At 35.9% G+C, this 27,436-nt stretch overlaps 2 protein-coding genes and 1 pseudogene across 3 annotated transcripts in view; 2 read left to right on the forward strand and 1 right to left on the reverse strand.

The window, feature by feature from the left end:
* SWT1 (SWT1 RNA endoribonuclease homolog) overlaps positions 1-9,138 on the forward strand; it is a 181,378-nt gene extending 172,240 nt beyond the window's left edge. For both annotated transcript variants that reach the window (XM_069074419.1, XM_069074420.1), the window contains exon 19: positions 6,289-9,138. In XM_069074419.1, the coding sequence (XP_068930520.1) occupies positions 6,289-6,421 (133 nt within the window). In that variant the 3' untranslated portion in view covers positions 6,422-9,138. The remainder of the gene's footprint in view (positions 1-6,288) is intronic.
* On the forward strand, positions 983-6,282 carry LOC138151003 (18S rRNA aminocarboxypropyltransferase-like; annotated as a pseudogene).
* IVNS1ABP (influenza virus NS1A binding protein) overlaps positions 8,023-27,436 on the reverse strand; it is a 21,001-nt gene continuing 1,587 nt past the window's right edge. The window contains exons 2-15 of the mRNA XM_069074426.1: positions 21,143-21,387; positions 19,226-19,354; positions 18,634-18,803; positions 18,439-18,514; positions 17,838-18,011; positions 16,597-16,722; positions 15,070-15,177; positions 13,083-13,212; positions 12,443-12,667; positions 11,857-11,978; positions 11,585-11,711; positions 11,351-11,482; positions 11,049-11,222; positions 8,023-9,466 (exon numbers count right to left, since the gene is read on the reverse strand). Coding sequence (XP_068930527.1) covers positions 9,213-9,466; positions 11,049-11,222; positions 11,351-11,482; positions 11,585-11,711; positions 11,857-11,978; positions 12,443-12,667; positions 13,083-13,212; positions 15,070-15,177; positions 16,597-16,722; positions 17,838-18,011; positions 18,439-18,514; positions 18,634-18,803; positions 19,226-19,336 — 1,929 coding nt within the window. The 5' untranslated portion in view covers positions 19,337-19,354; positions 21,143-21,387 and the 3' untranslated portion in view covers positions 8,023-9,212. The remainder of the gene's footprint in view (positions 9,467-11,048; positions 11,223-11,350; positions 11,483-11,584; positions 11,712-11,856; positions 11,979-12,442; positions 12,668-13,082; positions 13,213-15,069; positions 15,178-16,596; positions 16,723-17,837; positions 18,012-18,438; positions 18,515-18,633; positions 18,804-19,225; positions 19,355-21,142; positions 21,388-27,436) is intronic.

The raw sequence follows: 27,436 nt of genomic DNA on the forward strand, positions 1-27,436 counted from the left end.
ATTTGTTTTCAGTTAATCAGTGAATAGACATTTGTTTTGTGGTATTTTGTAAAAATATAAACACAAATAAATGAAACAGTTTCTATTCTCAAGGAGCTTACATTCTATCAGAGGAGACAACATGTATATACATCAGTATATACAGAATAAATACAAAGTTAATACAAGGTAGTTAGGAAGGGAAGATAACCACAAGTGGGGAGATCAGAAAAATTGAGGGTGGAAGGTGGTTCTGAGGTACATTTTGAAAGAAGAGACGGATTCTATAAAGTGGAGGAAGGAATGCATTCCAGGCATGAGGAATGTCCAGTGAAAAGATGTGGAGAGGAGATGGAATGCCTACCTACTGTAAGGAATCAATAGTTTGTCTGGACCACTGATTGCAGAAAGAAAAGTAATGTATAATGAGATTGGAAAGCTATAATGGGTCCAGATTGTGAAGTAATGTATAGTGAGATTGGTAAGATATAATGGGTCCAGAGGAATTTATATTTTGTCCTAGAAGGGATAGGGAGTCAGTGGAGTTTATTGGTAGGGGAGTGACGTAGTCAGATCTACACTTAAGGAAAATCACTTTGGCAAGTGAGAGGATGATAGAGATCAAAGTGGGAAGAGACTTGAGTCGAGAAAGCCAATTAGGAAATCAGCTTAATAGTATAAGAGGTGATGAGAACCCAAACTAAGATCACTGTATGAGAAAAGAGAAGGCATCAGCTATAAAAGATTTGACAACACATGATTCTATCTATATATGTAGAGTGAGGAGTTGAGGACGACACCAAGATTATGAAATTGGAAAAATGGTGGTACCCTCAACAAAAATACTGAGGTTTGCAAAAGGGGTGGGTTGATGAAAAAATGGGTTTTGTTGTGGACATATTGAGTATGAGACATTGGCAGTTGAGCTTGAAGCTTAGGAGAAAAATGGGCTTGATAAATATATGATCTATGACTCCTCCCTATAGGTATTAATTAAATCCTTAGGAGTTGAGGAGAAGAGGTCCAGGACAGAGTCTTGAGGCAACATCTGAGGGGCATAGTCCATATTAATTGTAGTACCTTCCTTCTGAGATTATCTGCATTTTACTTTGTGTGGTTGGTGGTGATTGTCCTTCATTCTCCAGGAGGACCAAAATGACATCAGTGTGTGAGAGTCAAGTTACGGTGTGTCTGACTGGGGCTCATCAGACCAATATGAGCTTGGGATGCTCCTCCACAAGTTGGGCACAAGTAGTCTATGTTAACATTTGGGGTGGATTCTCTGAATTGGTGGATCTTGCGTTTCTTTTGAGCTGCTGCAGTTCTGCTTCGCTCACAGAGCACAGCCTCTTCTTTGACGCGGGCACGCCTGGCTGGCTGGGCCTGTGCCGGTGTCCTTTTTGCATGTTATCTCCCTATTAGACTGTGAACTGCTTGAGAAGAAGGAGTTTTTTGTCTTTCTTTGTATCTCTAGTGCTTAAGACAGTGCCTGTCACATAGTAGGTGCTTAATAAATGCTTGTTGACTAGCTGACTTTGTATTCATTAGCTTCTAAACCGTTTAGAAGAATGTATCTAATGACCAATGAGATATCACTGAAGTGTCGGTGAGGACTCGTTATTGACACCCATTACGTTCCAGAACTTGTCCTACAATGGCATATCCTTTTTAGAACAGTCACTTCCATTTCATGAGGCACCAGATTAGGAGTTGAACTGTCTGTATTGTATATTTTATTTTGGCTGCCAATTAGTGCTGCTTAGATACTTAGATGTTATAGTTTAAAAAAAAAATCTGAAAGTTCAGACTTTGGCTTCCATGAAACTCAAGTATTCAACTTATTCATAATTTTCAGAAGTTTGGATCTTTGTGCATGTGTTGAAATAGTGCAGAACTGTCATTATTAGACACCCTGTGGTAAATATCCTGGCCATCTCAACACTGACCTTCTTTGACCCTCTCCTCTGCTTGCTCAGATGCTCTTGGTAGTTGATTCCAGGTCTGATGATCTTGATCCCCTTGACATTTTAGGAATTTTTGAAACTTATTTTTAGATGTAGACCTATTTTAGCATATACTCTAGGGCCCAATTGAACCTTCAACCCTAAACTTGGCCAGGATCAAGTTCATACCTTCAGCTCAGTCTCAACACTGACATCTTTCTGGGAGCTCAACTTATGGAGGCTGGCCTAAAGCCAAGGAAGACCCCTTTAGATCCATTATGTACATTGTACTTATGTTGATAGAAACAAGGAGAGGAGAGCAGGGCATCTTCCTAGGCATTCTCTTAATTTAACACTTCATGGATCTCTCTTTCTATCCATGTATAGTCCCTCTGTCACTATGAGTTTCTGAGTTGAAAAAAATCACTGGCAGGGGAGCAGAAATAGTAGGTAGTGGTCTCACAGTTATCCTAGGGGCTCCTCATTTCTTAGATATCTTTGTTGAGAATGTTGAGGATCTGCCTCAGACATCTGTCTGAGAAAAAAGATGCAGCCGCTAAAGGTGCTTCATCCAAGTTAGAACTGCCTAACCCCTGGCCATGTGGGAGCTTGCTACTATGATCCCTGGAAGTGTACTTACAGGAAGCTGGTCCATCAAAGTCCGATTCAGACTGACCTACTGAACCCAATTCTTAGCCCTGTGAGCACCCACTCTGTATCCCTGGCAGATAAGACAAGTGGTGACTCAGAGTTGCATTACAGATATTGACTGTTACTAGGCCAAACTATAAGAAACTCTGGGAAGATGCAGGGGAACCATCTTCAGTCACTGTCCTCCAAAGAGGATTCTGCTGCCACTTTTTCATTTGGGCTTTTGTGATCTTTCCATCATCTTGCTACAAAAATTCAAATGGGAGAAGGGATTTTTGGACCTAAATAGTTATCTTCTTACATAGGTATGCAGTCAAAACAGCTCTGAGGATATACTATAGCCAAGAAATTCCTGGCTAGTGCCACCAAGAAACCTGAGGAAGAAAAAGATCTATTTGATGTGGACTCAGGGTGAGAATTCTCAAATCCTAATAGGCTTGTGGTCAGTGCCAGAATAACTAGACAGTGATGAGGAACAAGGTTATGAAAGAGAAGAAGAGGAGGAGAAACAGGGAGACAGCAGTGATGATAAAAGATGGTGAAAAGAGTGGAATGGTGTTGACTACCACTGTGAACACAGTGTGTAGAAAACAGTGAAGAAAAGACAGTGAGACTGACTAATGATCAAAAATATTTTCCAAACTGGGTTTACAAATCTCAACATAGACAATTTAAGAATCATTGGTCTACTTAAAAACCATGCATGGACCAAAAAAAAAAAACCACCCCAAAACCCAAGAAGAAAAAAATTGAGAACCCAGGATCACCTTAACACTGTATAAAGACTGTAGGATTAAATATATGTAATTTGGATAATTGGTTACAAGTGACCGGCTCTAACTCATGACATTTTAAGAAGAGCCCTATCCTGTTTAAAAGCCCATTCTGGCATTCTGGCTGGTGAGTGACCTATTCCAGCTCTTTAACAAACTCCATCTTTATTGCCTGCTAGACAATTTTGGGGTTTCTTAGAATGCCCACTTCCATCCTCTGCCTGTTGAAATTCTTTCTACCTTAAAGACCTAGCTAAAATGACACCTCTGGTAAGTCTACTCTGAACTCTCCCTCCTTTGAACTTTCTTATTTATCACTGTATTTTGTATTATAATTATATGGTTGTCATTTGATCTTCTAGGACAGGGACTAAATCTTTTGTTTCTCAGATACAGATGCCTGATACAGCATCCTTTTTATATTATAATTATATAGTTGTCACTTAAGCTCCTAGGGCAGGGATTAAATCTCTTGTTTCTCAGAGCCTGCATAGTAGGTGCTTTAATAAACAATGATTGAATTTGAAAAAGAAAGTAGTGAGTACTTCACCACTGAAAATGTTGAGGCTAGATGAGTATGTCAAGCATCATGTACAATGAATTCCTGCATAGAATAAATCCTGTGATTCTAAATAAATCCAGTAACAGAAGGACCCTTAAATACTGCTGCCATGACCTGGTATATAAAATGCAGTAATAACACCTCACATTTGTTTAGTGCAGATTTCACTGTCTGCACTTTACAAATGAGGAAAATGAACTTCAGAAGGGTGTGAAGACGCTCCCCTTCACAGCTGGGGTCTGGGCTAGGATCTGAGCCAGACATTTTACTTCAAGTTCATGGCTAACTATTCTCCTATATCAGAATTGAACCAAAATGCCTCAAGAGAACAAACATTTGATAGATGTAAAATGTTTTCTGCAATTTAAATTGCTCATTTGAATATAGAGGCTCTCTCTTCACTCAGACATGACCAAACTCTTTGCTATAGAGGAATCCAGTGCGAAAATCCTGAATCACGCTAAGAAAAAGTAGTCAAACTAAAGATGATGAGAGAGACTGCATCTTCATTACAAGAGCCAAAGAATAGCCAGAGAACTAGTCATCAGCAGTCTTTTTCACCCGTGGACTGATCAAAGGATAGGAAGAGAAATGGGTGTACTTCTTCCGGATTTGATTTTTAAAAAATTAATTAAAACAAGAAAGTGTCAGCTATGATTCTGGGTACTACTATAAGGGGGTAGATTGACACCTTAGTCACAAGAAATTAAATATAGGAAAGGGAAGAGACTGAGAGAAATTATACCCCTCCAAAAAGAAATGTCTGATCAAAAGTATATTCTTGTATTCCTCTCTCAAACTGCTTTCCGACTCCCTCCTTTCTGTTTCTGGTACCTCCAGCCAAGGATTCCAGAGAGCAGATTTCAGTCATTGTAGGGATGACTTGGGGCAATACGTAGATCCAGAAATGGGAGTGGAAATTCAACAGAATGCCCATGAGATGCTCATTCAAAGCCTTGGGTGAAATTGTGAAACTCTATTTTCTTTCTCCCTCCTGGTAATTATTGCCACCTCCAAGTATATATCCTTGCGTCCTGTTCTGATTGTCAGCTAATACCCGCAACAGCTGTATCTTATCAGGATTTTAAAAGGGTTTACACCTTGCTGTCCTCCATTTTTGCTGTTATTTTTTGGCTATTCCCTTCTGCATCTCTGCTTGCTCTTCAGGGTTAGTGCCAAGCATCCTTTTACTGTTTTTGCATCCTTGAGAGAATCAATTAAAAGATAATAGAAGGGGTGGCCAGGTGGCTCAGCGAGTAAGAGCACCGGCCCCAGTGTCGGGATGACATGGGGATCGAATTTGGGCTCAGACACTTAGTACCACACCCAGAAATAACTGGCCGTGTAACCTTGAGCAAGTTAACTTAATCTCAGTTGCTTAAAAAAAAAAAAAAACTACCTCTCAAAAACTGGAGATCTTTAAATTATTCAGTTATAAATGTTTATTGAATTGAACTGAATGTGACTCCCCCAGTAAGGTTCAGGTGAGGCTATGGGTTGTATTGATTTGACCTAATTATATACGAAGGCTTTTTTAGGATGTTCAGCCCTTAGGAACACCTAGAAGTGTGCTTCTGTAGAAAAAATGCTGGGTTTGTCATGAAATATTCCTGGCTACCAGTACTATCAACTTCAGTGTTGGTATTTATAGCCATTTTAGGCCTATCAGTCAATATGAATTTATTAAACACTATATGTAGCCACGGTTTATGCTAGGTTCTGATAATACAAATACAAAAACCATAACAAGATATACTTTTGCATCGTCAGAGACTACACATCAACACACAGTGCTTTCCCTCTTTATTTTTATCCTGTAAATAGCTCGTTTGGCATATGTTTATTTGCATGTTGTTTCAACCTCATTAGATAGTAGGTACCTTGAGGGCAGAGAATGTCTTGAGAAGGTGCTTAATAAATGTTTATTGAATGTAAAATAAACACAAGAGAGTTAAATACAGTGTTTTGGAAGATCAAGAAAAAGGCTTCATGAGACTGTACTTTGTTCTGCAACAGGATAAAACAGTAGATAGAATGCTGGATATGGGAATCAGAGACCCAAATTCTAATCCAGCCCCAGACACTCACTAGATGTTTGGCCCTGGGAAAGTCACTTTAACTTCTCGGCTTTCCTATAACAGTTTGGCTGAATTGTAAAGTGCATGGAAGAGGAGTTACATAGAATAAGGTAAGTTGGGGCTAAATAGTGAAGAGCTTTGTCTAGTAAAGTAGGAAACTATTCTTGTGTCCTGGCAAATTGTCTTTAAGCCAACGTCTTCTAATATATAATAAGAATACCTACACGAATCACCCATTGTAGCTCTCTGGTTTACTATTTCTGACCAACTGTCTTATCACATTTTAATCTTTTTTCCTCTAGGGAAAAGTTAAAAATTGGATGCTGTCAGCTGGCCCAGATGGAATTCACTATGCAGCAGTGCAATGCCTCTGTCTATATGGAAGCCAAAAATCGGGGGTGGTCTGAAGATATGCTCAATTACAGGACTTGTTAAATGTTTTCTTCCTGAATCCTTCATTTATGATTTGGACTAGATGAAATAACAGTATAATGTAGTTTTTGTTTTGTTGTGAAGTCTACTTTTGAGCCAAACCCAAAACTGGACCAAGAATGGTCCTCAGATTTTCATATTTGATTGCCTTTTCCTGAAACAGCCAAGACTTGACAAAAGCTTAGTGCTTACATCCTGGGATAAATGCTTTTTACTGTGTGTAGGCTCAGTACTTCTCAAGCTACCAGCATCCCCCACTCCTCTTATCCCTTACAGATGGGATGATGGTGGCTTTTCAGCACTCATCCGAGTCTGAAGTTGCCCGAGTCGTGTTATGTTGTCATAAACTTGTAGTTCATTTAGTCATGGGACCAGGCATATATAAAACCCAATCCCAACATGGCCACATTCCCACAAACTGAACTTAAGCCACCAGAACTGTTAAGACCTGCAGGCCAGGGAACTAATACACACTTTGATGTAGCCTTTAATATGCAGATTCTTAGTTAAGACAAAAAGCATCTATTTTGGGGTCATTTTGTTGCTTTCAGTTCCTACCTAATGGCAGTGAAGTTGAGCTACAACTCTAACTACCTCTTCCAGTCTTCAGTTCTTGCATCCTTTATTTCTAGAAGAGGGTTTGTGTTTTCCCCTGAAATGCAAGTCTGCCCTAGTTTAGTTTTAGCAGTGTTAGCTCTTGGCTGAAACTCAACATCTAGTCCTATGCATTATTCATTTGTACAGGGAATTGGAAATGTATTCTACCATTTGGTAACAAATCCAACTTAGGCATTCTATTCCAAATATATATATATATGTCTTATTTATTTTAGAAAAATTAAATAAATTTTTTTTGTAAATTTAAATGTTTCTTGCTTTACTTTAAAAGTTATATAAGGGACTGGAAGGGACCTTAAGTTGCTAGTTAGAGTAGCATTTCAAATGTTAAAAAAAAAAAAAAGGCCTTGTAAATGTTTCTACTCCAATACCCAGTTTTGCCAAGGCTAAAAAAAAAAATCTTCATTTGGTTCCTTGGTTTGTGTCTTTAATGGAAGTGGCTTAAACTGAGCTTTTACTTCAAGCTGTGCACACCTGAACATACATGACCAGGATAGTTTTCTAAGGGCCATCCCAGGAATATGGAGCAGTCAGGAAACATGAGGCCACTGTACCACAATCATAGGCAGTCTGATAAAATAGGAATACTAGTATAATATGGATTTGAATCCTAGTTTTATTTCCACCTGTGTAATTTTAGGTCACTTAAATGTTGTCACGTTAGGATCTTTTTTATCTCTAAATGCTATGAGGATCTGATGTTAACAATCTTCATCTAATCTAATTTCTTCATTTTGTAGGTTAAGGACATTGAAACAAATTCCCTTTACTTTTATCGTGTCCTAACTGGATGAGAACTGAAGTTGTTATTCTAGAATTAGGTATACTTGTCCTCTTTCAGATGAAATAGCATAGATGCGTATCCAAACCATGAATTGGGTGGGTGGGTGAGGGAACAAAGTTTCCTTATACTTACCAAGTTTTACCTTCTCATTCTTTATAAGCATGCATCAGATACTAAGGAAATAAGTACACAAACAACAGTGTTCTGATATTAATCCCATGGTACAAGGATTTCCTGCAAGGTACCTTTAATGTGTTTGCATCAGCAGTAAAGCATTAGAAAGGGCCAATATTTGGCACCTTAAGTTAGATGTGCAGCACTACACATTAGACACCAAGTATCCCGAGTTTATCCATATGAACAAAAACATAGTTCAGCTTGAGGTTGTTTTCCAAAACCTAGTAGAGTGTGCATTAAATGTTTCATGAGCAAGGGCTGCCATTTTGAATTAACTATACTGTTCAAGATGAACGATTTATTTTGAAAAGAAAATGTTTACTATCTTTTACTTAGTTTAAATGAGTCTTGTACAAAACACCCTCCTCAACCCAAGTCAAAATACTTAAAGCCAGAATTATTTTCACCTATTGTAACCACAGCTATGTTACTGTTCAGAACGCTATTCAAATAATTAAAGTGTTGTATACAAAAAACAGTATTGCAGCTGAGGCCAAAGCTTAGAAGTTGGCATTCTAGGAGTCGAAGGGAAGCCTCCCTCTTAGCACGTTCTAAGACTCTCCCTCTGCTTCAATAATTTGAATCTGCCACTTTTCACATCAACAGATAAAAGTACTCTGCTGAGAATATAAAAAGTTTTTTTTTTTTATAAAAAGGCAATCATAAAAGATTAAATTTTGGTAGGCATGTCAGCTTTCTCATTAAAAAAAAAAAATAGCCACTGTAATATATTTAAATAAAGAATATTTTTTGTTAAGACTGTTCCAGTTACTAAAAAGGGGCCTGAAAAACAATTGCCGACATCCCAATACCTTACCCCCTCTTGCCCCCATAAAACACATTCAAAGGAGAAAGTCATTTCATGTGCAAATTGGCAAAACAAATGTGGAGGAGAGGGAAACTCTTGAAATGATATGCCCAATCAATTCTTGGTTTATTTTTTTTTACAATGTCAACTTCCAAAAAGATAAAGTAACCAAAAAAAAAATTCTAAAAATACACAAAACAAACCTTCATGTTGGCATTCTTTTCAAATAAACACAAAAAAATATGTACAGCACATATTATAGTATGCAATATGCAAAAGCTTTGTGTTGCTGTTAGCAACTTCTATATACCCTCCCCCACCCCCAGCCCCACCTTATTCACAACTGTACCTCTACTAAACACAATTACATCACTAAGCCTGTTAGTTTGGAAAGGGCCTTAAATTTGTTAAAACTGGAAAATCCTTGTATAGGGGCTCCATTCATTTGACTCTGGGTTGTAGACTTCCACAGTATTCAGGAATTCATTGCCATCAAATCCTCCCACTGCATAAATGGTCTTCCCCACAGCAACAATGCCAGCGTTGCTCCTTGGTGAAGTCATGTTTCCCATCATCTTCCATTCATTTCTAGCCGGATCATACATCTCTACACAGCTGACAGCATGAGAACCATCAAAGCCTCCACCAACAAATAGCTTTCCTAAAAGAGAAATGTTAATAAGACTATCAATAGGAGTAAATACAAAGGACTGCTGTATAAAAAGTACAGATACCAGGGATACGGATTAACAAAAATCTGAAGGAATGCCAGAATCTTAGCAATTCAAATGCATTACTGTTTTAAGTTATGACATAACTATTTGGAAGTAATCCGTCTTTACTTAATGTCTATCAGACTATGAAAGTGATCGATTTAAATCTCTGAATTTTAGAAGGATGACAATGAAATAAGTGTCCAAAGAAGAAACAAAAATTCCCGAGGAAATGTTAGAAAGCTTGTTTGGTCTAAAATAGGTTGAATTATATACAGAAACTGAACAGGAGGAAAAACAGGCTTAACTGACAAATAGGCCAGTTAGACTTAGACCACAGACAACTACTGGATGGTTTAAGACATTAACCTTCATCATATGATTTCATAAAATTCTCTTTCCCATTGGAGTTAGACATCATTAACTCCTGGATAACTATTCTGTTGTATGTTCTTTGACATTCTAAATTACAGAACTTTACGATTCCAGTCTTTGGTGTACTCTGTACTCACAATCTACTAATACAACTAAAAAACCTGTATAAATAATTCAAACAAGGAATAACAAAGTTACACATATAAAATTGGGATATAAATTTTCTTGGACTGCATTATTCATGCTATAAATTGTTATGTTCTCACAACTCATCCACTATGTTATAATCTAGTCTCCAGTTAGAGCTGTATCTTTTTGCTCCTTTGTGATAATATATTATCATTAAGATGAGTTATCTCTATTGTTTCTGTAAAGGATCTGTATCACTTTTTTTCATTCTCAGGAAAATGCTGAAATATGGCATATTTTTTAATATTCTCATTCACAAGGCAAGTCATTTAAATGTTTTTCCAGCACTTTGTATATATTTTTAATAACGATTTTCATTACCCATCAAAGTATATTATTTATCAATTTGTGCCTCGACAGTATTGGTTTATTTTTGCCTCATCTGAAATTATCGTTTTGTTCTTTCTTCATTTTACTCTGCATGTGCTCATATGCCATTTTAAAATCACAACTCACTTATGAAATTACTAAATGTTATTTCAAACTGAAAAAGCATTAAGGTCTTTTTTAAAGAAAATTTCTCTTACAATAAAGAACTAATTAAATTAATGGCTCTTTAAAAATATTTTCTTTGTACTGAAACTTATAGTCATTTTAAGTATGTAATGGTGGAAGATACAGAAGTTACTTCACAAGAAATAACAAAAAGAACTAAGGTTAACATTTTAAATACAGAATTTTTTATAATTTCTGGAGTATTCTTTTGTTTCTAAATTTGATTTATAAAAATTATCTGAATCTATGGAACTTTTGGAAGCTACCAAACTTAAGGTACCAAGTTTATTCACACGTATATGACTACCGAGTTGGAAGGGACCCAGCATCCAGCCCTCCCCCTTATAACATTATAACACATTGTTGTAGTCAGCAAAGAGTTTTTGCTTCTTTGAGAGTTAGTTATGGGAACACTGATTTTGTTATTTACCTTTTATCACTACCATGTTGGTAGAAAGGAAAAATACTCACCATTATGAACAGCTACTCCAGCTCCACGTCTAGCCACATTCATAGGTGCAATCAGTGTCCAGGTATTATTTTCTGGATTGTAGCGTTCTACTGTGTTCAAGCAATTCCAAGACTCAGCTCCTCCAATTATGTATAAATAACCACTAAGTTCACATACTGCTGATTGGTGTCTACCTATAAAGTTAAACTAGTGTTATTACTTAGTTACTCAAACTCTTAACATTCATACATTTACTACCCTAGGGATTTATTTCAAAGGAACCCAAGTAAATCTGCTTAAAATATGAATACCACCAACTTACGAATATTAAGGGGAGCACAGCTGGTCCATGACTTTGTTACAGGATCAAACACATCACAATTTTTCAGTCCTTTCTGACCATATGGATCAGAGCCACCAAGGATGTATAGTTTTCCATTCAAAGCACAAACCCCTATATTCCATTTGTTGGGAAAGGAAGGAAAAAAAAGTGATTATATGCTACTTTAAAATTCCTAATTATCCCAAACCTGCAAACCCAGCAAAAAAAATGTACCTGCATTACAACGGTTGGTTCTCAGTTCAGGAACTTGAGTCCAGTCATCTATGTTTGGATCATACATTTCTCCACAACTCAGGTCATCAGAGTGGCCATTTGAACCACCTACCACATAGAGCTGGCCCTAGAAAACAAGGAAATCATTTCAGTCTTATCTGTTTGAAAATTCAGCTAATTCAAGACTACAGAACTTTAATCAATTCCCAAGTAACAATGAAAGGTTAAAAAAAAAAAAAAGGTCTCATATATTGTAGGATCAACTCAATTACCATTAATACTGCCATTTGAAACCGGGCTCTTGGTGTTCTCATGGGAGCCAGGAAGGACCAACGATCTGTATGTGGATCATAGCATTCAACTGTGCGAAGACATTCCTCTCTGTTGTAGCCACCTAAAAGGATAATAAGAGATTTACAATGAAATTAGTAAGCAATTCAGTATTATATTTGACTTCAGAATTCCTTAAAATGTTTCTAGGATCAAACATACATAAGAAAGTGTGCTTATTTCTGCCTTAACTAAATGTCTACTATAGAATTAAGTCTGCTATTTAGTCCTGGACTGAAAATTAGAATAAGGAGGGGCAAAAGTTATTCTTTTATATTCCCACACCAGTCAGATTGTTTTTTAAAACAGAGCCTCAACTAATGACCGTTGGGCATAAGGTAAGAGCATTTACTTGATGCTTTCCCTCCACAGGCAAGAGTGGGCATATCCAGTATACATCAAGAGGAAGCAGTAAATAAACATCCTTGACTACCAATGGATTCAGCTTTCACTAGCAATATCCCTAATCTCTTATTATAAACTTTGCTAGGCTTCTAAATGTAAAATGTTTCTAAGTAAGTAACTTACCTGCAGCTATGAGTTTGCCATTCAGTTCAGCTGTTCCTAGACCAGATCGAGCATACTGCATGGGAGACATGGGCTTTTCTACCGGGCCATCTGGTTGTAATTCAAAACTTAAACTTTTAATCAATCGTGGAGTACTTGTTGGTGAACTCTGTGGACTGCTGCGTCCATGGAGAAAAATTACACAGAATACACCATCCAGCACAGCAAGACACAAGTAAGTATTATCTGCAAGCACAAGAACTTGGCATTAAAAATTCTACATCCAATCAAACATGGCTCCCAAGCAGGAGACAACACCCCCTACTCCATTCCTTTGCAGAAAGATGGGGATGTCCACTTGTGTGGAACATAGATTTTCAGACTTTCTAAATGTATGTCATCAATTTTGCTTGTTTTCTCTTCTTTTTTCATCTTTAGGGAAAAAAAAAATACATACTGGGGGAAATTGTGGCAATTAAAAAAAACTTTAAAAATTAAGTTTAAAAAGTTATCTACTTGTAATTTCAGTTTTGAAATCCATTATTTATACACACTATTACACATAACAGTTACTTTGGAGGGAAAGTTTTTTTCTCCTTTTCAAAATACAAAGAAAACTGTGCTACTCAATAGGGCAATCCATCAATTTTCATACACTTACTTGAAGTCTTTTCTGAAGCAACGATTTTCCATTCATGCTTAGGACTTTGAACTGTAGCATTTGGAGAAGAGACACATCCAGTTGAACTGCTACTTATCTGCTTGTGGCCATTCTCACGTGGTGGCTTTTTCTGCAAAATCAAAAGGGAGCTACAGAAACCTAGCCAAAGACCACACACTGAACTGCCTCTGTTCCTCTGAGCCGTTATGAGGGAAAATGTGATTCCAAAATCCACCACTTATGTATGTCATTTATAGCACACCTAAATTTAAAATAAGCCTACTTTGTAAACACAGACAAGTCTACTTGCACACCTAAGTAGGCGTTCACTTCACAAAACAACCACTACATCTAAAGACAAGTCAAAAAAAAAAAAAGCTCTGATTTAATAATTAATTATGGAACTAGCTACAAGTCTACTTAATAATTCAAATAAAGAAATAATGCTGACCACTTTTTGTTTTAAGCATCAAAATCTCCAAAAGGGACTACACTAGGACATACATTTGACACAGCTCTCTAAGATCACAGAATACATTTTACAGATGTGTTAGAAGATAATGTTTCCACTGAATGAGGGAGAAACATATAATATCTGTATAGTGCCTCTAAGACACAATGCCAGGTAGAATCAACAGATTTTCAATAGAAAGAATTTAGTGAGGAGACTTGGGTTCAACTCCCAGCTCTGAATCGGACAAGTGACCTCTTTGGGCCTTATTTCTCATCTCGTAAAAGAGAAATATTACCTGAAGTTCCTTCTAGCTCTAAATCTGTGATCCCAAGTATCACTGCAGCCATATACTGTCAGAGGCAAGTAATAAACCCATCTTCCAGCAGCTGGGAACCTATAAGTCAACACTATTGTGCATTATGCAAGGTGGGAGCACAAGTCTGATCACTTCTGGAAGCTATGTTAGGAATTGTTATTATATGAGAACATGACTCAATTTATGGGCATATAAAGTCTGAATTGCTACAAATCCACAGTGCTGGCATAAGAATCACTATAGTAATAATTTTTACTTCAGCTTTATGATGGTCAGAGACATTTCCTATTAATGAAGACCCCATCTGACCTGATAAAATTCATAGGCTTTTCAATGAAGATGACTATGCACAACCAAAAATGAACATATAATCATTTCTTCACTTGTTATCATCTCTACTAATTAAACCATTCAAATCTGGCCTTTCTCTTACTTAATTGATGTTAAGTACCTGGGATACTTGATTAATTACTTGGAATGAAATTTGTATGTTCAGAAAAGGCAATAAAACAGAGACTGGGGATAATTAGTAAAAATAAAAGCAATGAACTTCTAAGCAATATGAAGGAAAAGGTACATTGAAATCAACCAAGTTTATGGTTATGTAAATATGTAAATATTTAATATTTACTTAATATGTAAAAAGACTAAGTTTCATCATTCTTTAAGGTTCTGGTACCTACACACTGTCTTTATCATTTGCTATTTATGATATGATCCACTTCCAAACTATGCCATTATAAGCTCACACATTAGAAGACCAAACACTACATGCTAAGAAACATGTCCAAAACTTCTTAAATGTCCACAGCCAATCATCTGTGTAAAAGGATTGAGACGCCTCTTTTTATATTCTTAAGTATGACTGCATTCTCTACTCATAACGTGCTAATTTATCCTAATGCAAAAACTCAATTTTTTCCATGTCACTCTACTTTCATTCCTGCATTTTAGCAAATCTTAATTTGGGGGAAAATATCTAAGTAAGACCCCAAATTGGCTAATAATTACAACCTGGGAGTAAGAGGTATGAACTAGCAGACTCCAATTCCATAAATGTCAAGATCCTCCCTTCTGCCAAATACAAACTGTAAATTATGCCATAAAAAATTCTGCTACTTTCCTTTCTTTACTAGAGCAAAAGAAATTTTTAGGTGTGCTATAAAGTTTACTATCAAGTTTTAACCTGCAGTTACCTCCAACTCTGCAATGTGTACCTGCACAAACTGAATGTGGTCATCATCACTGCCAAACACCTCAGCCTGTCCATCTAGTAGATTCCCATCAAGCAGCTTGTGATCAGCTGAGTAGTACAACGTTTGAACCTGCAAAACAGCAACAGAATACCCATGTGGTGGCTCTTGTCTCCATAACTACTCTCCTATTAGGTAGAATACAAAGACTCCACAAGGGAACCTCCAGTGAGTGTGCCTCTTGATATCTCACTCTGGCAAAATCACAAATTAAAAGAAAAATACAAGTCATGGTGGTAAAAAAATAAAAAAAGAAAAAAAAAAAGAAAAAATTAAAAAAAAAAAATCTTCCAATACTGGCTTAAGAATCCTTGGCTTGTTCTGCTTGAAAGAAATCTTCATTCTTCATGACTCCTAATAATTATTAGCATTTCTAATATAACATTAAGAGAGAAAGCATAAAAGTACAATATACAGGATCTTGAATGATATACAGATTCACAATCACATACTAGGGTTTACCCCCTGAAAATAAGCTTGTTTCCATGTACAACAATACTTTCCTCTGGGGCAGGATGAAAAATGCCAACAAAAGTGAACTTTAAAAAAATTCAATTCCCAAGCCCCAAAACAGAAAAAATGTGAACATGCAATACATTACTAAAAGCAGCCAAATAACAAGTGGCAAGACAGAAGATCAATTATGAACATAAATAATAACACAATGTGTTTTTTTCAAAGGTCTCTTAGGCTTATGTCTTTTACATATTATCTAGCTTCAGTGGAAACGTTACAATTGAGCAATTAATTGCAGAGTGCGCTTTAGGAAAAAAAATTTCCAAGTTTCTTCATTAATATTTTAGGCTTTTGGGGGCATATATGTGTGTATGTGTCTATTTAGGGGATTGCTGGGGGTGTCTTAAGAAAAAAGGTGGCCCAAGAGAAGTTTAGAGGTATGCATGAATAACACCAATGAAAGACACAAAGCTTTAAAGAAAAGAATCCTGTAAAGGAGTAAACACCATTAAATCATCATCGCTCTCTGCCCACAGCGGATTTTTCTTAGGAGAACTGGGGCAGGACTGCTGCTTCTGTACGTGTCAATACACTTGAGGTTTCTTCTTGTTTCTTCAGTCTTGGGTATCCTAGTTTTGTTAATAAACCTATAGGGAGATAAATCAATGGGGAGGAACAACCATTAGAAGCTTTTACCTACTTTTCATATTTAAAGCAAAAACCTGTGAAAGAAACATTAAGAATCTACAGGAAATTTCAGTACCACCTCCCCATTTCTAAAGCAAATTACATGCTACTTTAAAGAAAGTTATCAGCACATAATGAGCAAAGAAAAAAAAAAGAAAGCAGAAGACCAGACTGAACAGTTCATTCAGCTCACCTGGACACCCCCCCTGTTTCTCAGCTTAGGGGTACCTACAGCAAAATTTAAATTCTTTAGGGTCATGGTTATAAAATAAAAATGAAAGGGAATCCTTCATGTCAAAGCAACTTAACTTTAAAGAATTGTTTAATCCCATTTACTTAAAAACTAACCTCTTCCATCAGCTCTTCCAGACTGTCTCCATTCTCCCAGATGCTACGCTGCACCCAGTTGATTACCTTTGTATATAATTTGCCATTGCTAGGCAGGCAGACATTGTCTTCAAGCATGACCTCCAACTAGAGTTCCAGAAAGAAAAAATAACAATCAAAAATATACTTTAGTGCCCAGTCTTTCAGTAAAAATTCTAGGTTCTATTGCATGAGTTTCTATAACAAAATTATGTTAAGATTTTAACTTCTTGGGGGAGGCTAGGTGGCGCAGTGAGTAAGAGTGCCGGCCCCAGAGTCTGGAGGACCCAGGATCGGTTCCGGCCTCAGATACTTAACACCCACACAAAATAACTGGCTTTATAACCTTGGGCAAGTTACTTAACCCCAGTTGCTTTAAAAAAAAAATTCAACTTCTCATGTTTACTCTACCTAAATAAAGGTTTTTGCTACACTCAATTAAAAACTGCACTCATTTTAAAGAAAAACAACAAACAAAATTCTTTTTTTTTTTTTAAAAAGCAATCGGGGTTAAGTAACTTGCTCGAGGTTACACGGCCAGTTATTTCTGGGTGTGGTGCTGAGTGTCTGAGCCCGGGATTCGATCTCCAGGTCGTCCCAACACTGGAGCCGGTGCTCTTACTCACTGAGCCACCTGGCCGCCCCTAAGCAATTGGGGTTAAGTAACTTGCTCAAGGTTACATGGCCAGGTGTTTCTGGGTGGGTGCTAAGTGTCTGAGCCCGGGATTCGATCTCCAGGTCTTCTCAACACTGGAGCCGGTGCTCTTACTTGCTGTGCTACCTGGCTGCCCCAACAAACAAAATTCTTGAGGAGGAACAGGAAAAAAGATACTCAGCTAGAAGTTAAGATACAATCACTTCACTTGATTTTTACAATCTTTGAAATACAGCTTTTGTACCACATCTTTAGCATGTAGGGATAAGGGGCAGGGAATGATACATTGCTACAAACAAAACAAAAAACAACCTGCTACTGGAACTAAAATGACACTAGTCACTGATAATCTTGACCACAAGACAGGCTAAGAAATGTACAATCCTCCTTTCATTAGGATGGGTGAGAATTATGGGTGTGGAATGTCATAAACACTTAAAAGCCAAGTGCTCTAATGTTTTGTTTTGCTGTCTCTGTTTCTAAGGAGAAAGGCCATATCTAGAAATGATAAGAAGGCACAAAACTTTAAAAATTGAAGCAGTCAAAATAATTTGTTTTTTCTTCTTACTTTTAGCCGTGGAAGTTTAAGAAATTCCTCTTCTTCTGAAATTTGTAATAGGTGCTCCTGGATGTAAACATCAACCTTATTCAACAAACGTGAGTCTCCCATGCAACTTGCAAAATTCCGATAAGAGATACAGCTTGAAACATCCATCCTGGATAGCAAATAGTCACCACAAACCTTAGGAAAAAAATAAAAATATGCAAATATAAGAATATTTTACAACTTTTCTATGAATTTGTAAGGTACCATTTTCAATAGGAAATCCTGAGAACAATAAAAGCTCCAGAAAGCAGAGAATGCAGGGTATATTGTTGGTGTATGAATGAATAGGGGAATGTATTTAAGTCATTTTGCCACAAACTAGGAAGGGCCCCTGAGATGAGAACTGTAACCTAGCCTATTAAATATGAGCCTTTTCATTTCACCACTGCCCCCAAGAAAGCCCCAATTTATTTTCATTTTTCTTGAAGCAATTATCTTTGTCAAGTAACTACATGCTTCTTGTAAAAATTTTCACTTGCTCCATGACAGTAAATTTTCAAAGTTATGCACTCGATTAAAACCAGAGCCACATTGCATTCTGGTTATATAAATAAGACTGTACCTGCTTTACTCTGTCCATCTTTAGCTTCTTAGCTGCAGAATAAACATCTTTTACTAACTCCTTATCAGCTTTCAATCTGTTAAAAAAAAATTCAAAGGCCCATTGTAATATGCCAATATCAAGGTTTCTAAGACACTGTCTTAAATTCAGAATTCTGATATGGAACCTCACTTTTATTTGATAAAAATTACTTACTGAGCAGTGTAGGCATAATTCAACAAGACTTCAACTGCTTCTGGATTGAGATCATCAAATTTAACATGAGAAACTCCATGAGGATCACTATCACTATTGAAGATTTCAAATAAGTAGGGACTGCAGCAAGCCAACACTGCTCTGTGTGCCAACATCTCATGTCCACAGACCTTAGATTACAAAGAATTACAATTAGAAATACATTAGATAACATCTTACCAGCAAATCATTACATAATATTCAGTTATCTTAATTTCCTCCTAAGTTGTTTGTTTTCAAAATAGACTTTATAAATGCCTTTTATGGAAAATGTAATCCCTAAGTCTGGGAATCTTTATGACTCAGCAAAAAGTATGTCTTATTTTTTTTTTAAAAAAAGACTCAATCTCCTTATATTGACCAAGTTAGACACACAAGGACCTAATTCTTTATAATCTCTGACCTGGGCATTTTTATCCCTGTTTAGGCAACCTAACAGTCCCCAGCTCCTGGGAAGTTCCCTATATTAATGCCCTTTAGTGTATATGCCAGACTAGCTTAGCCCACTGTAGTTTATAACTCCACCACATCCCAGTAATTAAAATTTAAGTACCTGAAGTCGAACATCACAGAACTGACCACTTTTTCGCAAAGCATTTAATTTGGCAACTGAAGACTCAATGAAATTTTCATCTTCAAACATTAAATATCCATTGGGAATCATTTTTAAATGTAGGTTTGGCTGAGAGAAAGAAAACAGTTGTCATTTTTTCTTAGAAAATAGCCACTAAAAAATTAACAATTTTGTTGCATAGTAGGATAATATATTATAAATCCTATTTCACCCAAGTGGGATACCCTTAAATCACTATGCACATTACATGTAAAAGTATATTCTACACAAACAGTACAGCAAAAGCATGGTCAGACCCACCTATCCATATCCCTTAACATTAAGGGTTGGCAAACAGTGATTAGATAAATCAGGACCACTTTCAGGTTATTCCTATTAACAATCCATTCTTGAAGGAGTAAACTGAACTCTAGTACTGTCTTATCCCAACCTGCAATTGAAAGGAATTGCCTACTAGACTAGACCCCTCTTCTAATTCTTTTTCCTTTCTTTCCTCCTCTCCCCATAATTACAAGGGCAGGGTATAGATTCACTTTAAGTTAAGATTACAGAGAAAATTATCAGGTCAGAAACCCTGCCACTTTTAACCTTATAACCTTGAGAAAGTCATTTGCTCTTAATTCTGGAGCTCAAATTTCCTGTCAAATAAAGGGCTATTACCTAGACACAGAAGTCTCTTTCAGCTCAAAATTTTAAAACAATGGAATTACCAACAAACAAATAAATGGCCATATTCATGCATAGTGCCTATTTTAAAATTTATTTTATAGTCCATTAACTGCGACCTAATTTTTAACAATTCAATGAATCTCTAGAACTATAACCTTTATAAGCTAAATTAAACTTTCAAATTCTGTATATCCTAAAATCACCTTTACTTTGTAAAGTAATAACTGGTTTACCAAAGGTATATACTTTATTTCACCTACCTGCTTTAAAAAACAAATGAATGCTAAAATTCTACTTATAAAAACAGAATAAAATGTATCACTGAAATAAACATTAAAATATGATTTTCATTTTTCAGTCACTGAAACTTTTTAAAATTTATTTTTCGTTTTCAACATTCATTTCCATAAGATTTTGAGTTACAGATCTTCTTCCCATCTCTCCTACCCCCCACCCTAAGATAGCAAGCATACTGAATACCCCTTCCCCCAATCTGCCTTCTCTTATATACCCCCTTTTCCCCCCACCACTTTCTTGCTAGGCAAGATGGATATCTATCTCAGTGCCTATATATCTTATTTCCCTGTTGCATATAAAAACAATTTTTTTAAACATCTGATTTTAAAACTTTTGAGGTCCAGATTCACTTCCTTCTCCCCTCCTCACCCACCCCCATTGAAAAGACAAGCAATTCAATATAGGTTAAAAGTGTGAAGTTATGCAAAACATTTCCATGGTAGTCATCTCGTGAAAGACTAACTATATTCCCCTCCATCCTATCCTGCTCCCATTTATGCTATTTTCTCCTTTGACCCTGTCCCTTTTCAAAAGTATTTGCTTCTAACTACCCTCTCCTCCAATTTGCCCTCCCTTCTATCATCCTCCCTCTTATCCCCTTCCCCCTTACTTTCCTGTAGAGCAAGATACACAACTGAATGTGTCAGTCACTGAAATTTAAAATACTGGCAGGCATGTATGGCATAATTTAAATAATACCAAAGAATTCATACTCCTAATGCCGTCCGTGAGAAACATTTAACAATTTGGTGGTAGAGTGAATATATAATATGAAATAGTACCACAATTTTTTACTTTTGACGTTGATGGAAAGGGTCTGCAATGTTTAGCAAAAGTCTTAAAAGAAATTCTTACCTAGCCAAGATTTTAGCAGAACATCAGTGTACTGTATTTAAAATCTCTTAGTTAAGGTATTAAACTTTCACTCACCTACTAATGTATTTGTGAGAATTTATGCCAGAAGATTTGTAAATAATCCAAAGGAACTGGAGTGTGAAAATGCAGCACACAATTTTCTATCTTCTCGTATGAAGATGGGGGCGGGGGGCTGAATGAATGCAGACGTGTTTAAAGCTGCAATGGTGATTCCAAAACTATCAGGCTTGAAAATGATGTAATCAAGTCCTTAAAAGCTATAGACATGAATTTCTTCTGTGATAATCATGCATCATAATCTGTAAGAGAAACAGTTTTTTCTTAGACAAGTTAAGGTCTTGCTCACCAGGAGCTTACAATCTCAAAATGTTAGCAGTATTAAAAAAAAAAAGACAAGTGGAAAATTGCATATACAATGTCTCAAATTCAAAAATTAAGTGATTTGAATTCCCTTCCTGATTTCTACACTTGGTTCTATTACTTATTTGCTCCATGGGTGATAATCTTATTTCAAGATCCAATAATCCTCGAGTTTGGGGAATTCCACAAGAATTCCAAAGAAATCTTATTTAGAAATATATAAATATAATAATAAAGAAATAAATATTGTTAATATGCTCATGCCAGTATTTTTTTCCTACTAAGAACTGGAATAATGTGTCTATATATGGGCATACTCTGTAAAAAAAAAAAAATTTCATTTCTGATTATATCCCTACCCTAGATAAGTCAGTCATCACATTACAAAAGTAGTTTTTTTCTTTCCAAAACTAACCAATTTTTTACCAACCTTCTCTACAGCTTATGCATCTGTCTACCTATAGCCATAGTCCTTCCTTCAACTTTTTGAAAGGAGAAGGCATTTTCTCTTCTCTGGCTGGTCCTATGTATATAGTTTTCTGTTTCCTTTTAACGTTTACATTGCTGCAGTCATTTTGCATACTTTTTCTGGAGTTGCTTACTTCACTGTTCACATAATTCTTCCCACGCTTCTCTGAATTCTTCATACTCATCATTTCTTGCAGCACAGGAATAGTACACAATAGTCTTATACCACAATTTGTTTAGCTCTTCCCCAATCAACATGGATAAAGAAGAGAAAGAAGCCAGGAAGACCTGGATTCAAAGCCTGCCTCTAATAAATATAAGATGTGATCTTGGGCAAGTCACTTATAACCCCTTGGTACTCTAGGCCAGTGGGTGTCAAAAACAGAAATGGGGGCCACCAAACCATACACAGAAACCTGTGAGCTGCATATTGACTTAGTTTTAAAATGTAAGATTATCTATGTTTTATTATATAATTTATTTTCTTAATTATCAGAAGTTCATGCCTCATCTTATTCCAATCAATAATCATCTATTTTCTCTTCTTTGCTACCTCAAAAAATGCTGCTATGACTATGGGTATACATGGAACTTCTCTTTCTGTCTTTGTCCTCCTATGTCTGGCAGCAGAATCTCTGAATTAAAGGATACGGATATTTTAGTCATTTATTGAGTGAATACAAAGTGAATTCTAGAATGGATGGATCAATTCACAACTCCAGTGAGTATTATTAGTGTGGCTTTCTGCAGCCCCCTCAAACACTAGACTTTTTTTTTTTTTTTTGAAACTGACTGAATTCTAAGGAGGAACATTAGAGAATGCAGATACCCTCTGGGATGTCCAGAGAGAACTGAAATTTTAAAGATTCTTAATGTGCCACCAGAAGACAATATGAAAATAATTAAAGGATTGCATATGATGCACTATTCAAACAGGTTAAACTCTTATCTTGTCATTTGTTCTAGGCACATTTTAGGAGACATCAACACATATGAAGCATATCCAGAACTGTGTGGGGATGACAAATGAAGGAACTTAGGATTTTAACCTAGAAAAGACAAGGAAGACATCAAAAAGTTGCTGTGACAAAGAATTACATTTATTATGCTTGGTTCCAAAGAAGAAAATGAGGAACAACACTCAGAAGTTATAGAAAAGCAGATTCCAGGTCAGTAAGACTTTCTAATAAGTAAGGCTTTGTACTAAGTTATCACTGGGTGTCTTTAATTGGTAGCTGGAGAAAAATATTTGTCTTGGTATTGATCTACATACAAGTCTGAGTATATTAATATGTAATATTTTGCTACTATAACATAATGATTATTTCTTATAATTTTCTCAGAATTTCAGATCTTTCTACATACATGCAACATCTGCCACATATTATAAAATTACCATTTCTCCACAAAGACTGTATTTGGGGGGCAGTTAGGTGGCTCAGTGAATAGAGCACCGGCCCTGGAGTCAGGAGGACCTGGGTTCGGAAAGGCCCTCAGACACTTAACACAAAAACTAGCTGTGTGACCTTGGGCAAGTCACTTAACCCCAATTGCCCTCCAAAAAGCCAAAAAAAAAAAATATATGTATATGTGTGTATATATATATATATATATATATATATATATATTTCAGGGTTCAGATTTGCATGTCACTCACATGAAATAATTCCACAAACCACTTCAGTAGAAGATTTATTAAAACCTATTAGAAGTTCTCAAAGCTCTCAATTTACCATTATTCCAGTTTAATTCAATGAATCACAAGATAATTTTAAGTAAATAATATGAAACAAATGATACAATTTTATTACCAGTTGCCAATCATACCTATTAAGAGCCAATAACTGCAAAAAACTGAACCAAATGAACGTTAAATTTACTTTAGCTCTGTGTCAAGTAATAGGTATGATCTTTCATTCTAGCTACACAGTTCATTCCTGTCAAATACAGTTTTTTGACAACAGCATTCTCCATACATAGTCTAAAATTTTCAGGATATGTAAAAATTCATTTTAGTGACACATCTCAACCATTTAGTGGAAATGGGAACGGAAGCTCTTAATTAAACTAACTGCCCTAGCAACTTTTCTTGGATATGAGGCTGAGTTAACAATTCAGTGAAACATTTGTCTACATCAGATCATCCCTTAACCACTGAAAAGAAAATTTTCCTAGGGAAAAAAAATGAGAAGTTGAACAAAAGAATAAACCAGAGGGTCCCTAGAAAATGCTAATTAGTTTTTAATCACTGCTTTTTGCTATAACTTATAGGAAGACAAGCTTTTTGATTAGTACTGCTATATCCACATCTTAAAAATTAGACTTGCTCAGAAACTTCACAACATGTAGGGAAATTTCACAATGAAGTGAGGAAATTCTAGGTCCAGCTCTAAGATTCTAGCATTCTGAACTGTGACAGATTATGTTGGAACCCTGTAAATTAGTTCCCCATAACTAATACAAGATGAAGTTGACTGGGTTCAAGCTAGGAGTACACCCACCAAATGTCTTAATTTTTAGGCGATATTCAAAGTTTTTATAGACTTATGCATTAATGAGAATTATAAAGGAACCCAGAATAAGAAAATCTTTTTTTAATATGGCTCTATAAAGCATTTTTTATAACTAATACATACAGCACATATTTTTTCACTGTGAAACCTATTAAAGCAAAGGATAACATATCCAGAAATATGATTCAACACTTTAAAGCCATTCAGATGCAACTGTTAACTGTCCTCTGACTACAAAGTTTTTGTTACCCAGCATGTGCCTGAAGAGTGAACTTGCCATGCTAGACCATAAGCCACTCTTCAGAGCATCACATGTAACTAAGTAAAAATATAACAAGATGTAGCCATGTTATGAGTAAAACGTTTCCTTAAAGTTACAATCATTTTACAACATGAACCGATGTATAATGTAATAATAACTGACATTTAGAGTTTAATTAACTAAGGTTTGTAAAAAGCTTTGCATACTTTTATCTCATTTTCATCTTCCATAAATAAATTAGATAGGTCCTATCTTTAATTTATACTTTATTAAGTTTTTCTATATTATATTAATTATATTATTTTATAAATATTATAAAAACAAATTTAGGTCCTTTGTAAATTTCATGATGTCTGGCTCCCTCTTTGACTTAATTTTTTAAATTCTACACATCTAACTATATTGTCTTATATACTCCTGTACCTGAACCAGCATCCTTTTTCTAAGTTCTATTATATAGTAATAGACATAGGATTGATTCCTCAATGACCCACAAAAATCATACCCAGCACATCTTCAGTTTGTGCAATACTATTCATAAGCCAAAGGTTTGGAATCCATTCCTGTACCCTGTGTATAATGTGTTCTTATATTCTAGGATATGAACTGAAATGCAAATTCCTAAATTCAAAGGTAGATTAAATTTGCCTTAATGCATGTGCAGTTATTACTCTTTTCAACTTATACTTACTTTTCAATCAAAAATTTTCTCCATAAACTATTAATAATAAATACTAAATCATTCACTCCTTTCCCAACTTGGAAGGCTGAAACAGACCTCATACTCACCCCTTTCTTTGAGGACTCAAAATACCTATTCCAGAATACCTAACTTTAATTGAAAGGAGATGAAAACAAATGTAACCAAACTAATAAAGGTCAAAGGAAAAACTGAATAAATGCAAAAAATTGGTAACCAATTTTAATTATCATCAGTAAGAAAAATGGAAACCAGAATAAGAAACAAGGTCACTGATACACATTTTCAGTTCAAGACTTCACATACACAGTACCTTTCTTTGTGCCATCTAAAAAATGAGATTATGGACAAAGATGGGGAGAGGGAACAGACAGCTGAGAAAAGGGATAGTATGAGGGAAACAAGGGTAATCAAAACAAACTTTCAGTCATATCTATTTGGTATGCCCTTGGGCGGTGGTCAGAGCAAGTAATCACTGCTTTTCAGTGAATTATTAGAGAGAGGGCCACTCTTTCTTCTTAGGATAACGTGAAGATCAGAATTATTACTTATTGTTAAGGAATTGGTTAATTAGTTATTTAAGCAAGCAACAAGGCTTTCAAATTGCTTAAACATCTAAAATTTGGTAAGAAAAGCAGCTCACCTCCCTGGTCTGTAAATTGTACCCTCACTTCAGGTTTTCCCACAACATTCCTTTCCCCATGGAGCACCCTCAAAAGAATTAAATTAGTGGAATTAAAATTAGTGACTTTCTCTGCTAAAAAAAAATAGCACATTACCAACATTACATAAGAATATCCTTGAAGGAAATTAACTCCCACATAAAGGTAATCATCTAAAGATCAAACTGAGAAAGGTACTTAATTCTTTAATATGCCACAGAAAGTCAAAAGTTGTCTGGTTCACCCCTTTTCAGGTAACAATTCATATCTGTATCTCTAAAAATCAAAGGCCATTATTTTTACTATGTTTTTTTCCCCCAACTTAAAGCCATCCAACAACCATGAAGATTCTTAACAATGGACAAATCAATTGATTCTCTGATAGGGGCAAGAAATCTATTTTCTAAGTACCATGCTGCCCAAATGACAGGAAAGCAGTTTAAGACAGCATTCAGTTTGGTCAATATTTACCTCTTAATGGGAGAAAACAACTTTTAATAAGTCAAACTATATGTGCCAGTTAAGAGAAATAATCACTGATTCTACTAAAAGCAAACCACTGACAAAATATTTTAAAGCACTTCGACTTGCTAGTACAATTTAATTTTTATCAAATATTTGAAGCCACACTCAAACCCCCAAACTAGGAAGAAAAAAGTCCACAAAGGTATGTAATTAAACCCAGGCCTCCAACAAACACGCTGGTTGTTAAAAGCAATAACCTTAAAAATTCAAACTAAAAATCTAGATTGCTCTTTATACGGAAAAACCTAGTAAAGCGAACCTACAAAGTAATATGATTACTACAAGGCTATTGAAAGATGTCTCAAAATGGAGACCAGAACATCTAAAGGGCTCTTCCCCTGTCCCTGGCTTATGTCCAGTTTACCTATAGTGACCAAAATACTACCATCTGGGATAGATCTTCAGAAGGTAACAGGAATTACTCAAAAGCACAATTTTCACCATTCCCCCAAATACTAACATTTACATCTATGAAGGCATAAGGTCCAAATAAAACAGTAATTAAATTACCAGCTGTATCTCCCCATTCCCAGATTTCTAGAAAAAGGACTAGTTCAACAAAATGTGACTTACAGATAAAAGAACTTCTGGATTTCCTGTAGTGAATCATTAGCTTCCATGAGCAACCGCATCACTGAAGGGATGCCAGTTTGTTCTGGGCCTATTTCACTATTTATTTACTGAAGATCACAAATTAGACAACAGCGAACGATCCAAAGAAAACCTTCTTAAGAAAAGGCTGTTCTTAAAGAGCGCCTGATGTCTTTTTAATTGGCACCTACTTTTATCCACTACTTTTAAATTGGCCTATATTAAATAAATTAACATCCCTCTACCACGTCTGCGGAACCCTGAATA

The sequence above is a fragment of the Petaurus breviceps genome, unplaced genomic scaffold, assembly GCF_028583685.1.
Source record: "Petaurus breviceps papuanus isolate PSGF00001 unplaced genomic scaffold, PetGlider_PUasm1.0 90895, whole genome shotgun sequence".
In the NCBI taxonomy this organism is placed as follows: Eukaryota; Metazoa; Chordata; class Mammalia; order Diprotodontia; family Petauridae; genus Petaurus; species Petaurus breviceps.